General features: G+C 40.2%; 1 protein-coding gene across 2 annotated transcripts in view; it reads right to left on the reverse strand.

Moving 5' to 3' along the window:
- ALAS2 (5'-aminolevulinate synthase 2) overlaps positions 1 to 17,505 on the reverse strand; it is a 26,095-nt gene extending 8,590 nt beyond the window's left edge. The window contains exons 1-7 of one of the 2 annotated variants that reach the window (XM_047093627.1): positions 17,433 to 17,503; positions 10,998 to 11,193; positions 10,213 to 10,335; positions 8,571 to 8,681; positions 5,500 to 5,722; positions 4,759 to 4,943; positions 438 to 617 (exon numbers count right to left, since the gene is read on the reverse strand). In XM_047093627.1, the coding sequence (XP_046949583.1) occupies positions 438 to 617; positions 4,759 to 4,943; positions 5,500 to 5,722; positions 8,571 to 8,681; positions 10,213 to 10,335; positions 10,998 to 11,178 (1,003 nt within the window). In that variant the 5' untranslated portion in view covers positions 11,179 to 11,193; positions 17,433 to 17,503. Of the gene's footprint in view, positions 1 to 437; positions 618 to 4,758; positions 4,944 to 5,499; positions 5,723 to 8,570; positions 8,682 to 10,212; positions 10,336 to 10,997; positions 11,194 to 17,432 lie in introns of both variants that reach the window. The other variant, XM_047093628.1, reaches the window with a different exon arrangement.
- Positions 17,506 to 17,855: the final 350 nt, after the last annotated feature.

A 17,855-nucleotide genomic window follows, 5' to 3' on the forward strand; every position in this document is an offset into this window, starting at 1 on the left:
GCCAATGGTTTGTAAAATTTTTCATTGCAGAAACCAGACACTTGGGTGATTGATATGCACATCATTTCTAATGGAGTATTGTGTGAAGGAATTGGAATCATATGTCCTAGGTGCAAATACTTTGGCAGCAATTTACTGATCCAACCAAGACAAGTTGAGTGCTGTCTCTGAACTTCAGTTTTTTAACCTGTAAGATCAGTATAATAGCTGCCTCCATCCTTCAGCTTATACTGGCTATATGACCTTGGGCAAGTTACTTGTTTGTGTCTCAGATTCCTCATATAAATAAATGGAAATAATAATAGTACCTACCTCATAGAATTGTTGTGAAGATTAAGTGAATTAATGCATGTAAAATACTATAATTTTTCTTGACATATAAAAAATTCTATACGTGTCAGCTATTATTGTCATCATGTTTTTTATGATGTACATACCATCCATGGAGTGAACGGTCTCAAAGGCCACAATTTTAGGTATCTTAGGGTTGGACTCTTTTAGAAGTTTCTTCAGGTGGTCAGGGTCATTGTGCCTGAAGACAAACTTGGCTGCTCCACTGTTACGGATACCTTGGATCATTGAAGCATGATTGCCTGCATCTGAGTAAATCGTGCACCCTGAAGAACCAGAGGCATATTTATTAAGCTTCTGTTCTGGTATTTCTACTTCAACCTCAGGACTGACCTGACAGGGGCAGAGAGCCAACCCTCCCTCCCTTTGAAGATCCTGCTCTGCTTCCTTCTCCTCTGGAAGTCTTTTTGACACCTCTTCCTCCCTTGAAAGGACTACCCTGCCTGAAATTTTGACCCCTATGCCCTTCCCTTCAGTCAATTCTAACCCTGATTTGGCACTATCTTGGGGTGGATGAAATTTTAATTTCCCAAGAAGCCCTAGAGTTTCTTGAGGGCAGGGTCTAAATATATAAAATCAAAATATATAAGATCAAGCCGTGGAAAGGAGTTTATCCCAGGGAATGCTTGTCGACTTGGACTGATACTAGATTCTCCCTGGTCTAAATAAAATCCCACCTCTTTCAGGTAGCATCTCTCTGCTTATAGTTACAGGGTAGATACTTAGCAGATTTTCAGTTTGAATCATAAGCTCATGGCATGTCAGAGCAGAGCAGAAGAGCTAATACTTATTCTTCTCAAACTATTTCAAAAACTAGAAAAGGAAGCAAAACTTCCAAATTCATTCTATGCATCCAGCATTACCATGATACTAAAACCAGATAAAGACTCCACTAAAACAGAGAAATACAGGCCAGTATCCCCAGTGAATATATATGCAAAGATTCTCAATAAAATACCAGCAAACTGAATCCAATAATATATTTTTAAAAAGTAATTCGCTATGATCAAGTGGGATTTATTCTGGTTTGCAAGGGTGGTTTGATATTTGCAAATCAATCAATGTGATACACCACATAAATAAAAGAAAGAATAAGGATCATATGATCATTTCAATAGATGCAGAAAAAGCATTTGACAAAGTACAACATCCACTGATGATAGAAACCCTGAACAAAGTAGGTTTATAGGGAACATATCTCAACATAATAAAGGCCACATATGAATAAACCACAGCCAATATCATCCTCAGTGAGGAAAAACTGAGAGCTTTTCCTGTATGGTCAGGAACAAGACAGGGATGTACACTCTTACCACTCTTATTCAATATAGTACTAGAAGTCCAGGTCACAACAACCAGACAACAAAAAGAAATTAAAGGAATCCAAATGAGTAAGGAAGAAGTAAAACTTTCACTATTTGCAGATGACATAGTACTCTATATAGAAAACTGGAAAGACTCTGCCAAAAAACTGCTTAGAACTGATAAATGAATTCAGTAAAGTTGCAGGATACAAAATCAACATACAGAAATCTGTTGCATTTCTATACACCAATAATGAAGCAGCAGAAAGAGAAATTAAGGAATCAATCCTATTTATAATTGCACCAGAAACAATAAGACACCTAGGAATAAACCTAACCAAAGAGGTGAAAGACCTGTACTCTGAAAAGTTTAGAAAACTGATGAAAGAAATTGAAGAGGACACAAAGAAATGGAAAGACATTCCATGCTCATGGATGGGAAGACCAAATATTGTTAAAATGTCTATACTACCCAAAACAATCTACACATTTAATGCAATCCTTATCAAAATACCACCAGCATTTTTCACAGAGCTAGAACAAACAATTCTAAAATTTGTATGGAACCACAAAAGACCACAAATAGCTAAAGCAACCTTGAACATGAAAAGCAGGGGCACCTGGGTGGCTCAGTCGGTTGAGTGTCCAACTTCAGCTCAGGTCATGATCTCATGGTCTGAGAGTTTGAGCCCCACATCAGGCTCACTGCTGTCAGCACAGAGCCCATTCCAGATCCTCTGTCCCCCCCTCTCTGTCCCTCCCTTGCTCATGCTCGCTCTCTCTCAAAAATGAATAAACACATTTTAAAAAAAGAAAAGAAAAGGTGAAGGTATCACAATTCTGGACTTTAAGTTATATTGCAAAGCTATAGTGATCAAAACAGTATGGTACTGGCACAAAAACAGACACATACATCAATGGAACAAAATAGAAAACCCAGATATGATTCTGCAATTGTTTGTCAATTAATTTTCAACAAAACATGATAGAATATCCAATGGGAAAAAGACAGTCTCTTCAAGAAATGGTGTTGAGACAACTGGACAGCAACATGCAAAACAATGAAAGTAGACCACTTTCTTACATCATTCCCAAAAATAAATTCAAAATGGATTAAAGACGTAAATGTGAGAGGAAAAATCCCAGAGGAGAACACAGGCAGTAACCTCTTTGACCTTGGGTGTAGATTCTTACTAGATATGTTTCCTGAGGCAATGGAAACAAAAGCAAAAATAAACTATTGGGACTTCATCAGAATAAAAAGTTTATGCACAGGGAAGGAAACAATCAACAAAACTAAAAGATATCAGATATTTTTGTATCTTTCTGTCTCTGGTACTTAGTATAAGGCTAAGTACACAGTAGATGTTGAGTAAACATTTCTTGAATGAACAGATGGACACATTACTTAATTATAAGTGAGTAAATAAATATGTTACTGAATGAAAGAGTGAGAGGAGTGGTATCAAAAGATGAGACTGAAGAGGTAGAATGAAGCTAGATTATTGAGGACTTTAGAAGCCATGATAAAAAGTTTGGGTTTGGTCCTAAGTACAATAAGGATATACTACAGGGTTTTTGACAGAAGGGTAATGAAGATAGGTTTGCATAAAAAAAATATTCTGACTACCATGAAGAAAAGAATACAGGAGGGCAAAAGTGAATTAAGAAAATGATTTTGGTTTAGGCTAGGATGGTGGCAGTAGAAATGGAAAGAAGTTTAATTCTAATGATTGAAGAGGAGGTTCACTGAAAAAAATCCCAAAGAGGTTGGATTTGGTTGGGGTTATGTGTGATCTCACAAAAGTTTCTGAGAAGTAGTGGGGATGTTTACAGTGTGCTGAAGAATCAACAGAAGTAAGGTAGTAGATAGCAAGTGTGGAGACTTCTCTCAAGCAGTTTGTCTGTTATAGGGAGGATAGAGATAGGGCAGTAGCTAGAGACTGATGAGAGGACATTTTTTTAGATGAAAGAGACGTTAGCATGTTTAAAGAGGAGAGGATGAAGACACAAGGAGAGAGGGAAGTGATAGATCAAGGTTCCTAAGGAGGCAGAGGAGAAAGAGAGCACCAGCAAAAAGGATTAGTCAACAAGAAAAAGGGCACCTCTTTCATTGTAACAGGAGAGAAAAAGTGAGAGGACATGTGGGGATGTTTGAGTTTGTAGGTAGTTTTTGTCAAGGAGTTGAGGACATTGCTACCTAGGGTCTTCTATTTTCAGGGAGGAAGGAGGTGAAGTCACTTGCTATGGGTGAAGGTGAGGTGGAAGTGTGGGAAGGCTGAGAAGAATGGGGGATTTGCAAAACTGCTTTGGAGACTTGGAGGGCTGACCATAGAAACAGAATTGCCAGACACCATACAGGTCCTGGTAAAGGTTGGGTACCATGAATTTTTAGTGGCTCCCATCTGAGAAATTATATACACCTAGGATTGACATGGAAAAGGTGGAGAGTTATAGTCATCTGTGATTGGAGCTGTGATAGAATGACAGGCATAGGAGTTGAGAACATTATTAACTAGAGAGTGGGAGATTGGGAAGATTAGGTCCACATGGGATCCACTGGGATTGGCTTTAGGCAGAAGAGATGTGCCTTCAAATTGTAAAAGAAAAGAATGAAAGAAGGGCAGATGAAAAATTAGATGTTTGTAGGTTTGGTGGCTGTAAGTTAAAAGAATTTCTGTCTGGTGGCTTCTTTTTTTGTGATGTGAGATGTGAGGCTATTTGCTAAGAGTGAAAGAAAAGATAGTCACAGGTTTTAAAAGAGAAGAAAGTTTGGAAAAAGCTAGTATGGAGACATAATAGGACTGTTTATGAGTGTTAAGAGCCCAGTTGAGTTGTGAGGTGATAAATTTATGGTGTCAACCATCTGTGAGTTTGGGCACTACTATCACTACTACTCTGTAGTAGTCTTCAGCTTAAGTGCAGAAGGGGAGAAATGAGAAGGATATAGTCATCCAGCTCTGAGGATACACAAAGTGGGTAAGAAGAAAGGGCAATGGGAGGAAATGAACTCATAATAGACGGAAAAAGTGATGAAGGCAGTGAGGCTGCATGCTGTACTGCAGGATACCAACAATAAGCAGAACTCAGGCCCCAGGCTTACCTGGCAGGATCTTTGCCAGGGTGAATAGAGTAGAGTCATTGGCCACAAAGCAGGAAGAGAAGAGTAGGGCTGCGTCTTTTTGGTGCAGCTCAGCCAGCTCCTGCTCCAGCTCCACATGAAACTTACTGGTACCTGAGATATTGCGAGTACCACCAGCTCCAGCTCCATGACGCTGCAGGGTCTCCCTGGCGAGGAGAAAACAGGGTAGACAAGGAGAGGGGGAAAGAAACCCTTGTCAGGCACTGAGGAACTGAGCAGGTTTCTCTTCATTGAGGACAGTGTTGAATTAGTGATCCTTATGAGCTATGTCCTATGTAATCAAGTTGAGGGCAAGATGGAGAAAATGATGACACCTGGGTCTTCCTTCTCAGGCTGATGGCATTCAGGGATGGAGGGAGAAGCTAGGTTGAATGTAAACAGCTTGGAAGACCTTCTAGAGGAGGTCACACACTATCTCTGGCAATACTCATTCTGTAACCAAAGTAAGAGCTCATGGAAAGTGGGACTTGCTTGGCCTTTCATCTTCTCATAGAACTGGACAATTAGGACTTTGGAAATCATGGTTTGTTGATTGACATTATTCATATCTGAGGATTAGATATGCTGGAAGACCATGAACAAAAGGGTTGGTAGGTAGAACCCAGGTTTCCACTGCTAGCTCTGCCTTTCCCATGTGTGGCTTTGATTCTTCTCTGTATTCCCTGTGTTCCCACAGCTCATGGCCCAGATCTTACTACTCACTGTGTAGCTTGCAAAACCCGAGGGTGTCGGCTCATGCCTAGATAATCATTACTGCACCAGACAGACACATCCTTTGAGGCCACAGAGGCCTCAGAAAAGTGTTGGGCAAAGGGGTATGCATCAGCCCAGCGGTTTACAGTCTTGAACACACGGTAGGTGTGGTCCTGTTTCTTCTCCATGATCTTGTGCCTGAAAAACTGGTCATAATCAAAAACATCGTTCCCTGCAGAAGTAGAGATGGAGATGAAAATAATTCATTTTAAATTACTTCTTGATTAGTCCATATTTCATTGGCACTGTTGATTTTGAGTTCTCCAGTTCTCTATTTATTCATTTATTTGATAAGTCATGAACTTACTGAACCACAGTAACTCTCCACTATTTCATTCAACTATCCCTTTGCTTACTCACTTGCTTATTCACTCAGTAATTTATTCATACATCACTTGGGCTGCCTACCCCTGGCATGGCCTCCTCTCTTTTTCTAAGGTTAGCCTTCTTACTGAAATCGCTACTTCTAGCTTCAGTAAAAAGAGTTTCGACAGATCTGGTCTCTAGTCATTTCTCTGCCACTTCCTAGTTATGTGACCTTGGGCAAGTCATAAGTCCTCTCTTAGTTTTAATATCCTCATCTGTAGAATAGGGCTAATATCTTCTTGCAGAATTGTGAGCATTTGATGACAAACAGAATGTAATACACCCAAACTAATGTCTGGTATATAGTAATGTTATTGCAATGATAGTGGTAGTAGTAGTAGTCATAGTAATAGTAATAGCCAATATTTAATTATATTATTACAACCAGTATTTAACAAGTGCCTATTACATGTAATGCCTTCTCTTAGGGATGTTATAAATATTATTTCATGTATTCCTCACAACAGGTTATTTTTTTAAATTTTTTAATGTTTATTTTTGAGAGAGAGAGAGAGTCAGAGTGCAAGTGGGGGAGGAGCAGAGAGAGAGGGAGACACAGAATCTGGAGCATGATCCAGGCTCTGAGCTGTCAGCAGAGTCCAATGTGAGACTCAAACTCAGGAACTGTGAGATCCTAACCTAAGCCACAGTCAGATGCTTAACTGACTGAGCCACCCAGATGCCCCTGGAGAGTTTTATTAGTATATTCATTTTACAGATGAGAAAATGGAGACATAGACAGTTTAGGTAACTTGACCAAGATTTTGCAGCAAGTAAGTGACCTACAAGTAAGTGACCTAGAGTTTATTTTTTAAACTGCTATTAGTACAAAATGGAGCAATACTATTTTCAGGATAAATTGACATAATGTATGCCAAAAGATTTGTTAAACTCTAGAACTCTATACATGAGACAGAAATCATGATTGTTGCAAATGACAACTTACATGGTAGGGATGTAAGTTGGTAACATCTTTGCTGTAGGGATGTTTAGAAATATGTATCAAGAGTTTTTAAAATGCAAATGCTGACATACTTAGAGAAATATTTGCAGCATTTTTAACAGAAAAATGATTGACATCAAGAACTTATTTTTTAATTATTATTTTTTTAAAATTTATTTATTTATTGTGAGAGAAGGGGAGGGGCAGAGAGAGAGAGAGGGGGAGAGAATTCCAAGCAGACTCTGAGCTGTCAGTGCAGAGCCTGATGTGAGGCTCAGTCCCACAAACTGGGGGATCATGACCTGAGCTGAAATTAAGAATCCCACATTTAACAAAATGAGCAACCCAGGTGTCCCCAGAACTTATTTTTTAATAATTCTGAAAAATAACTATGAAAACTTTTCACACCAGTAGAAAAATGGGCAAAGAATATAAATAGAAAATTCAATAAATGTGGAAGAGGATGCTTAATCAAGGAAAATCAAACTGCAAAATCAAATTTTTACCCATGTTGATAATGATTTAAGTTTGATAATATCAAGTGCTGGAGAGGGTGTGAGAATATGGATACTCTCTTTGATAACTGGTACACCCCTTTGGAGCACTAATTGACAATATTTATTGAAATTGTACACAACCTTACACCCTAAGAATTTTCACCTCTTAATGTTATCCTAGAGAAAAAAACTTACCTATGTGCATGAGGAGTATATTCAACGTTGCTTGTTACATCACTGTAATAGGAAAAACTAAAAACAACTCAATAGGGGAATAGCTAAATAACCTCTAGTATATCCATACTGGGTCTAAGATAATACTATATATTATCATTGAGTACATTTATATGTACATAAAACCAACATACAATATAAACCAGAAGAAAGTTGAAAAATTGAATGAAAAATAACCTGAATTATAAATGCTTGATTAACTTAATTGATGGTATATCCATGCTACAGAAGACATTTCAACCATTAATAATTATTATGCAGCTCTATGCTTAGGGACATGAAATGATGCCCATGACATATTGTTAGGTAAATAAAGCAAGATAACAAAACTGATAGAATAAAATCCCATTCCTAATAAAAAACATGCATATGGAGGGAAGCATAGGAGGTGTGTGGTGTGTGTGTGTGTGTGTGTGTGTGTGTGTGTGGTCAGTCATGGGAAGATATCTGGAAGAAAATATAACAAAAAGGTAATCGTGAATGGTGGAGCTCTGAGTGATTTAAATTTCCCTCTTTATATTTTCCTGTATCTGTTGAAAAATACAATGATTCATATTCCTTTTATATTAGAAAAAGGCCAAATTGCATTATGAAAAATTAATATAAACACTATAAACACATACAAGAAAGGGAAAAGAAAAGGCTCTCAGTAAAGGATGAGTTTTTGAGGGAAGCAAAGAGAAGAAATAATAGGAGTAAACCTAGTATTTAAAGAGCCTTGAAAACAGCTAGAAACATTTCCATAAACCTAATTTTATTTCTTCCTCATGATAACCTGTTGAGACAGGTATTAAAATCTCACTAAAGGGAAGTGACTTACTTGCCAAACCACAAATATCCAGCAAGTGCCAGCATTAAAAATTAAACCTAGACTCCCTTTGGTTCCAAAGCACTTACTGACATTTCCTCTATCATTTCAGAAGCCTCTTCAGCACTTCTTCCACATTCCTACCTCTCTATATCCACCTCATCAAACTCACCAACCATGTTGTTCTGAACCAGGTGTGTGACCTTTTCTGAAATTAGCTCTGGCTCCGGAAGACTGGACAATGGATTTCTTAGGCTGGTTGAGGCCAGGGAGCTGTGCAGGTCTGACAGAGAGTGTGGGATTCATTGGCCATGAGGAGAGGGGAGAAAAAAGAAAGCATGTGCTGTCCTTTTAAAACTCAATACAACATGAAAATTCAAGTTTATGAAGTAGAGAAGCCTGCAGAGAGAAGAAATATTCTGTAAAGGGAGCCCCTACTCATCTCCCTAAGTGGAAACCTGTGTCAGGACACCTTCTATAAGGTGTTATATTTTCCTCATTAGAATTTTCCCTTGGGTTAAGTAACTGGGGCTGCCACCCTGCATCTTGCAGTTGGGAGGTATATGCAGGACAGTGTACCATACTCTTCTTTTCTGAATGTCATTAAAATTCAATTTTGAAAGTTTTACTTTTAATATCCCAAAAGGGCCTATGAAAAATATCAACACTGTGATCATCTTTCAAATGTGATTATCTTGAATAGTCTGTGTGGGAAATAAGCTTAGGAATTCCCTGAGCCTGCACTGATGGGTTAACAAGGCATAAAGAATTATAAAGCCATAGGATGCTCACACTCAAGTTTGGGTAAACAAGATTAGGTAAACAGGTATAGAGAGGGCGGGGCAAAAGCCCCAATACAAAGGTAGGTGAGGTAAGTAAGATTAGGTATTCAGGGCGGATACACCCCCCAAAAAAGCTGCTTTCACTGGAAGGAAGGACCAATTTAGGTAAACAGGCAAATAGGGCTATAGACCGCTACTGGGTGAAGTTGCCCAGAGGAGAGCTAATTAGCAAAAGAAAGGTGCCTTGTTAACCCTGAGGTAGCATGCTCTATCTGTCTTATCCCCTAGGCTAGCTAAGGTAGACAGACACAGTCTGCCATTAACAACCATCTGCCTGGCGCCAGGATTTTGTTTTATATTGACCCAAACCCCTAACACTGTATTATCTTTAAACCCCTCTTTCCCTCATGCCAATAAGTTAATGTTCACAGACTTATTGTCTCTTTGTGCATGTCCATCACTATGTTTGTAAGCCTTCTGATCCTAATAAAAATGGAACAAGGGCCCTTAATCGGAGCTCTTGTCTCCTCCTGGACCTTAGCCATCTCTCACATTTTAATCCTGCATCTCACTTTCTTGCTGTACAAAAAAGAACTTTAGACCCAGAGTATACGACAAGTCTGCACCAATTGAGTTGACCTGGGCTTCATGCCCTTCTGAAAGATGTATCTGCTTCTAGCACTTATTCTTTCATGCAAATCCAGATTGTCATAGAGTGGTATTGCTTAAATGTGGGAACCCAAACTGTTGGGATCCATTTAGCCACTTGGGATAGAGGAGGAAGAACTCTAGAGGGCTCATTTTAGACTAATAGCTAAAAGTTACAAGAGCCTATGCACATGTGTGTGTTGGGGAGGGTACATTTCAGTACACTGTCTAAGCTATTGCCTACCAGGGTTCCTTTGGAAAAGACTGGACTTCCCATCATGGGATGTGTACTAGCTGACCTTGAATTAGCCTAGCTGAGGACTGTGATAAAGTGAGTTCAAGCATTAGGAGTAGAAGCTGGATGAGGTGGCACTTGACTCCAACCTGTCTTGAAAGTCTTTACATCCTCCTGGACTTCTGGAGCTGCCTTCTGCACAATCTTGCTCTTCCCATCCTGGAGTTCTGACAGCATAAAGGGACAGTGGCTCTTGGCCCAAGATGGAGAGTCTATGCAAAGGCAAGAGAGTAAGTAACAATGCATTTCCAACCATACGTTTAACAATGATTACTGCGACCTACTATATCCCAAAGCTCTATCTCAGGCTATGGTAGAGATACAGAAATAGATAAGTCTTGGTCCCTGTGCTAGAGGAGCTTCTAGGCTGGCATAAATGGCATACACTGAAGACACATTATGAACAGTGCTGGAATGAGAGGGAGGACATGGGCTATGAAAGTCTAAAAGAGGGAGTGGACATGACCCAGAATTGGAATTGGACAGGCTGGAGGTATAAACAAGGCTCACAGAGGAGATAGATGATGCTCAAGTAAAGTGTCACATGAGAAGTATGAGATACTGTAATACAGGGAATGGGTGAGGGTCATTTGACAGGAGTAAAGACTCAGAAGCTTGAGACAATAGAATTGATCCAGGTAATTTTAAGTAGTTTCAGCAAGACTGGATTATATAGAGTGTGAGAGGATGGGAGTGAGACTCTCGTGAGAAATATTGGCAGAAGTCAGACCCCAGGTGAATTTTGGGATTAACTTATTTGCCTTGACACTTTTCACATGAACTTTCCCATTTGTTAGGTAATGATGGCCAGTATGACTTGGCACTTTGTCTCCAGGACTCAAACATTCTCTCCAATTTGCCATAAACTTCTTACCTCCTCCAGCCTTGGTTGCCTTAAGGTGGATTTGAGAACTAGTTGGTCCTTGGGTGGTCAGGATAGGACAGCGTCCAATACCAAACAGGAACTGGTGAGTCTTTATCATCTTGCCCAGGAGGCCTATGTGGCCCCGGGAAAACACCGGACAGCACTGTAGCAACATGACTGCTGCTACCATACTGAGCCCGAAGTCCTGCAGAAGATGTGGAAGAGATGAGAGTCCACCATGAAGGCCTGGCCAAAAGCCAAGGGTCATTCCTGTGTTTGATCCTTCCCACCCAGTGCATGCTGCCCTCCCAAGAGATGTACTTCCATGGCAAGAACTTTTCCCAATGTAAAAATGTACCAATAGAGCATCAGGGAGGAATAAATAAGACAATGACCATTAGACAAAGTGATAAAGGAAAGTTCCAGCTGAAGGTCAGGAAGCCTGAATTCTGATTCAGACTGCCACTGACCACTTCTGTGATGGTGAGGAGTACTAAAGTGTGATTGTGTGTGGCAGGATGAGAGCTGACAACTTACCAACTCTTTGATAACACTTAAGGCTAAAAATCTTTCTAAGAATATGAGCCTTAGCCAAGTTAATATTCAGCCTGCTAATGCAGACAGATGCCATTGGCCAGGGCTCCTGGGGCTTGGCTTAGAGTGTTTCCTGAGCAGGCCCAGCCACCAAGGGAAAAGGAGTTTGAGACCACAGGTACCAGCTTAAGTAGATTCAGGGAAATAGGACAAAAAGGCGGGCTTTAGGCTCTACAGGCCATGTGCCACTAGACTGGTATTTTGCTTTCTTTGAACTTGCAACTGGATTTTAGAAAAGGACAGTTAGAGAAGGAGATGAAAACAAGACCCAAAGGGTCTGGGAAACAAGTCTATGGGCTAATGTAAGAGGCAGAGGCTATGACAGAGAAGAGAAGGGACAGAACGAAGATCAGAAAAAAGAAACCAAATACTTATAGTAGGCATTCAATAACTATTTGCTGAATTTAAGAGTAAGTTAATGAATGAACAGGGACTCAAGAGGAATAAAGAAAAGAAGAGCAGGTGAAAGAAGAGTCAGAAGAAAAGAGAAATTGGGAAAGATAAAAAGAGGAAAGTAAGAGAGAACAAAGGTACAGTGATAGTGGTGAAGTTAGAAGACAGAAATTGTGGGGCACCTGGGTGGCTCAGTGGGTTGAGCGTCCGACTTCGGCTCGGGTCATGATCTCACAGCTTGTGAGTTCGAGCCCCACATTTGCCTCTGCACTGATGGCTTGGAACCTGAAGCCTGCTTTGGATTCTGTGTCTCTCTCTCGGCCCCTCCCCCACTCGTTCCATGTCTCTCTTTGTCCCTCAAAAATAAATAAACATTTAAAAATTTAAAAAAAAGAAGACAGAAATTGTGGGGAAGAAAGAGATCAACAACATAGGGAAAAGGGATAGGGTAGTTATATGAACAGGGAGAGGAGGACTTATCCAGAAAAAAAAAAAACAAACAAACAAACAGAAAAAAGGATGATGGGAAATACAAAAGGATAAGGAAAGAGGCTTAGATGAGAGAGAGAGAGAGAGAGAGAGAGAGAGAGAGAGAGTGACAGAGCAGAGGTATAGGCAGAGACAGACAGAGGGATATAAAATGGACATGAGAGATGGAAGTAACTACAGAAACTACAAAGACTAAAAAAACTGAGAGCAGGAGAGGAGAGAATACAGTAGGAGCAGAGAGTCAGCAGGGTTCAAAGATAAAGGAGAAATCCTTCCAGAGAGAGTAGGCGTGAGGGAGAGAAACACAGAAGAGTTACGGGAAGACGAAATCAACCCCACTGAGGGAGATGAGAGAGAGGCTGAGCAAGAAAGAAAGGAGTAGAGACTAGATCAAAGAATACAGATGGCGAGGTGGTTAAGATGGGTTTAGGATTAAGATGAGGGAGGGGTAAGAGATACAAAAGATAAAGACAATGAACATGAAAGGAGAAATAGATTAAAAGGAAAAGGGCAAACTGGAGGTCCAATGTCAGCCAGTGAGACAAAATATGGGACAGGACAATAGGAGAGATATGGGGGAATGTGGAAAGACTAAGGCCCTGGCACCACCAGAAGAGATACTGAGTAGAATGTAGCAGCACCTCCAGTATACAGGACTTTATATTGGAAGGCAAAAATGAACAGGAGGAACTCATGGCCCTGTCCTCATACTGCAACCTCCTTCATATCTTACAGAGTATCATCCTTCCCCCCTAATTCACAAAGCAATCTCTTCCCCTTGTTTATCCAAGAATATTCTCTCTACAATATTCACAGGCTGTCATGGGAACATAGGTCAGTAAGTGGGGCAGGGAGTATGGGCCCTGAAATTGGGAAAGGCCAAGGTATTGAAAAAACTAAATGAAACTCATGTTAAGCCTTTAGAACAATGCCTGGCACACAGTAAGTTTTCAATAAATGTTAGCTTTCCCTACTTCAATTTCAGCTTCCCAACTTCCTGTTGGATGTTCTTGGAAAGCCACTTCCCCTCTCTGGTTCATAGCTTTCATCAGCTGTCAAATGTAAGGCATTTATGGCTAGTTCATGGGGTAGGTAATGAATTGGATCTAATGCCTACCTCATATGTAGAGATATGAGTCCCCCTTTCCCCTGCCTGCCTGCAAAGGCCAAAGCACTTAGGGCTGAGTCTGCAGACCACAGATAAAGCTCCTAGTATTTATCACTATTGGGGTCTGACCACTCCCTAAGTTGAGACCAGGGTGTGGGAGAGGAGGGGAACTCCTTTTTAGAATCATTTCTGACCATCTGGCTGGGGCTAACTCTGGCTAAATTTGGTAAGGATGGGTGGATGGTCCAGGGAAAGGCAGGCAAAAAAATGGCCAGGTTCCAGGCTCTTGAAAACTCCTTTTCCCAACATCAACACTAACAACAATAATGACAACAACATTGGGGTATGTAATGGGAAGAAAATCCCCCAAGATTGGAAGAAGGGTCCTGTCCTACCTTGGAATAATGGTGGATTATGGTTTACTCCCACCCCATGTATAAAAATGAAAGAAAACATATTGTATCTGTCTTTCTCTGTATGACTTATTTCACTTAGCATAACACTCTCCAGTTCCTTCCACATTGCTACAAAAGGCCATATTTCATTCTTTTTCATTGTCAAGTAGTATTCCATTGTATATATAAACCACAATTTCTTTATCCATTCATCAGTTGATGGACATTCAGGGTCTTTCCATACTTTGGCCATTGTTGAAAGTGCTGCTATAAACATTGGGGTATAAACAAGTGCCCCTATGCATCAGCACTCCTGTATCCCTTGGGTAAATTCCTAGCAGTGATATTGCCGGGTCATGTGGTAGATCTATTTTTAATTTTATGAGGAACCTCCACACTGTTTTCCAGAGTGGCTGCACCAGTTTACATTCCCACCAACAGTGCAAGTGGGTTCCCCTTTCTCCACATCCTCTCCAGCATATATAGTCTCCTGATTTGTTCATTTTAGCCACTCTGACTGGCATGAGGTGGTATCTCAGTGTGGTTTTGATTTGTATTTCCCTGATGAGGAGTGATGTTGAGCATCTTTTCATGTGCCTGTTGGCCATCTGGATGTCTTCTTTAGAGAAGTGATGAATGGATAAAGAAGATGTGGTTTATATATACAATGGAATACTACTTGGCAATGAGAAAGAATGAAATATGGCCTTTTTTAGCAACATGGATGGAGCTGGAGAGTGTTATGCTAAGTGAAATAAGTCATACAGAGAAAGACAGATACCATATATTTTCACTCTTATGTGTATCCTGAGAAACTTAACAGAGGACCATGGGGGAGGGGAGGAAAAAAAATTAGAGAGGGAGGGAGCCAAACCATAAGAAACTATTAAAAACAGAATAAACTGAGGGTTGATGGGGGGTGAAAGGGAGGGAAAAGTGGGTGATGGGCATTGAGGAGGGCACCTGTTGGGATGAGCACTGGGTGTTGTATGGAAACCAATTTGACTATGAATTTCGTATTAAAAAAATAAAAATAAAAGTGAAAGAAATTCAATACACTCATCATCTCTAAGGGACTTTTGACAATGATATTCTGAGTGACCTGGGAAAATACAGACTACTTCTTTGAATTTGTTGAATTATCAAGTTCTTTCAAGCTTCAATTCAAATTTCTCTGTTCCGATACTCCTTTCCTCAAGTTTGTCCAGCCTCACTCTGCCTGCCCATCTTTATGACCCATAATCTTATAGTCTAGTTACCTTCAGCTCTGTTTCCATTCCATTTCACTATCTATCATGGGACTGAAGTGTGTAAAATTAAATCAAGAAAGTATTTTAGGCAATTTAGGGTATTAAGAGCCCAGCTTTGGGAGCCAGACATTTTTGAATCCTGGCTGTACTGCTCACTAGCTCTGAGACCTTAGAAAAGTTGTCTCTTCTCTATATCTTATATCTGTAAAATGTAGATAATAACAAAGACAATTTACTTCACAGGGATGTTGTGAAGTTTTGGCAAAATAATCTGTACAAAGTATATAAAACAGTACCTATTTTAAATACTGAAAAATATGTTAGCTATTATTTTTATTTTCTATACTTTCTATGTAGAGAAAGTGAAGGTACATCCAAGTAAAGTCACATCATGATACACTAGACTAGTTCATAAAAATTGATTCTTGTCTCAATTCTGATTTTTGTCCTTATCCTATTACAACATACTGTGTGAACTTGGGCTCTGTACTTTTCTTCTCTGGGCCTCAATTTCTCCATAGACATTGGACTAGATAACTTCATAGATTTCATCTGGTCCTAATAGTGAAACACTGTTGTAAATGCTTCACATGCACTGACTTATTTAATTCTAACAACAACACTGTGAGGTAGACACTAATATCAATTTTATTTCAAACCCGAGGAAACTGAGGCCCCCAAATATTAAGTAACCTGTCCAGGTGACCAAGCTAGTTAGTAGGAGAGGCACGATTCAAACCTAGGTCATCTGGCTCCAGAGACTGATACCTTAACCATTATGGATCTATGATTCAAATATTACTACATATTTTCTTGACTGAAAGCCTGACTCTAGACATCAATCCCCTCTGCTGCACTAACAGGCCCCTTTCTGGGACATATGATTTTGGACTTTGACAAATGCCTTTACAAAAGGAACAGATTTCTAATTGTAGTGGAATTTCAGGCACCGGTGAGCATTCATTCATTCATTTCATTTAACTATGCACCCATTGTGTGATAATCCTTGCCAAGGATCTTCTTAAAACAATGCTTTTAACAAAAGGCATAATGGTAAAACTTCAGGCCACATGACATATTATTACTTGAAGGTGTTCCCTGCACCTTAAAATCCCCTTTCATGTCAGCAGCCAATCTTTAGTCCCAGAGATCAGAAGGGCCAACCACAACTCTATCCCAGAAGAGAGCCAGAAACCACTCATTGCCACACTACTTGCTATTTCCCCTTTGTGGCCTGCTTTGCAAGAATCAGTTAAGTTTGGAGGAGATGTAATCACTTTTCTTCAGGAATTGGAAGCATCAGGCCTTACTTCCCCTCCTAGTATCCTCCCACCATCATGGAAGAATCATAGAGAATTTTAGATACTTGGAATCATAGAACCAGAAATTTTTAGAAACAAAAATTTAGAAGACCACAAAATCAAAATCAGAAGAGGTGTGGAAGTCATAAGACAATCCCTCTTTGCAGAGAGTGAATGACTTGTCTAGGGTCTCACAGTGAATTGGGGTGAGAATACAAATCTATTGACTTTCAGCATAGGGCCCTTATAGTGACACAACATTCCTCTTCCACCTTCTCCCCTTTATGCTAATTATTCAATTCTCAGTTCCTTCAAATCTCTCTCTACCCAATTCATCCTTCCCATCATCCCCACATTCCCTCAATTTTCTCTCCCTACCTCTGGCCATCTAGGCACTGACCTGTCGAGCTCTGCCATCATCTGAGCAGAGAGAAAGAGTCAAAGTGAAGGAGAAATGGAGAATTGTTGGAATAAATATCAAGACCTTTTTCTGGGAAACAGAGAAGAAAAGGAATATAGATACAGACAGAGATTGAGAGATACAGAGTATAAAAAAGAGAAAAAAAAGATTGGGAGAAGAATATACAGACAGAAATCAGACAAAGGAAAATTAAGAGAAAGCTAGAGTGTCAGAATTGAAGTGAAGTGAATGATCTTAAATACCAACAAAGGAGGGGAAACAAGGCAGGAAAAGACCAAAGAAAGCCAAAAAATATATAAAGAGAAAAAAAGAGAAAGAAGAGGAGGGGATAAAGAAAAGAAAGAGAAAAAAGAAAAAGAGAGAAAAGTGAGAGAGAAAATGACAGATTCTAAGGAACAAAGTTAGATCTAGTGAGGCCAGAGAGTCAGCGTATGCAGCCTCGAGGTGGGCAGAAGACCAGAAAGAGTGCACCCAGGCTGAAAGCAACTCTTACCTGTTGCCCTGCACTGAGGACGAACGAACGACGGGTGGGTGCTGTGAGTCAGGACCTGGCATTTATCCCTCCCCCCTTGGCTCAGCTCCACCCTTCTCTCCTGCTGGCCAGGCTATCCATTGGCCCCAAAGGTATCTCAGGCTTTTGCTAGAGATAAAACCCAGTGTAGTCCCCTATCACCCAACCCCATCACTTAGCACTACCTCTCTCCTATTTTCTTTCTCTTCCTCCTCTGGAATAGTTAAATGAGCCTGCTGGGTTTTGGAATCAGATAATCAATATGTAGCTATAGCATCTTGAGCAAAATCACCTTTCTGACCCTTGGCTTCCCTCAACTATAAAAGGAGGACGATAAAACTCAGAAGCAACTGCAGCACAAGTGGGAATGGCCTCAGCTTTCACAGACTACATCCAGGTCGTTGT

This window comes from Lynx rufus, unplaced genomic scaffold (genome assembly GCF_022079265.1).
Source record: "Lynx rufus isolate CCGP_SWC_20201006 ecotype Redwood Valley unplaced genomic scaffold, mLynRuf1.p SCAF_35, whole genome shotgun sequence".
NCBI classification, from domain to species: Eukaryota; Metazoa; Chordata; class Mammalia; order Carnivora; family Felidae; genus Lynx; species Lynx rufus.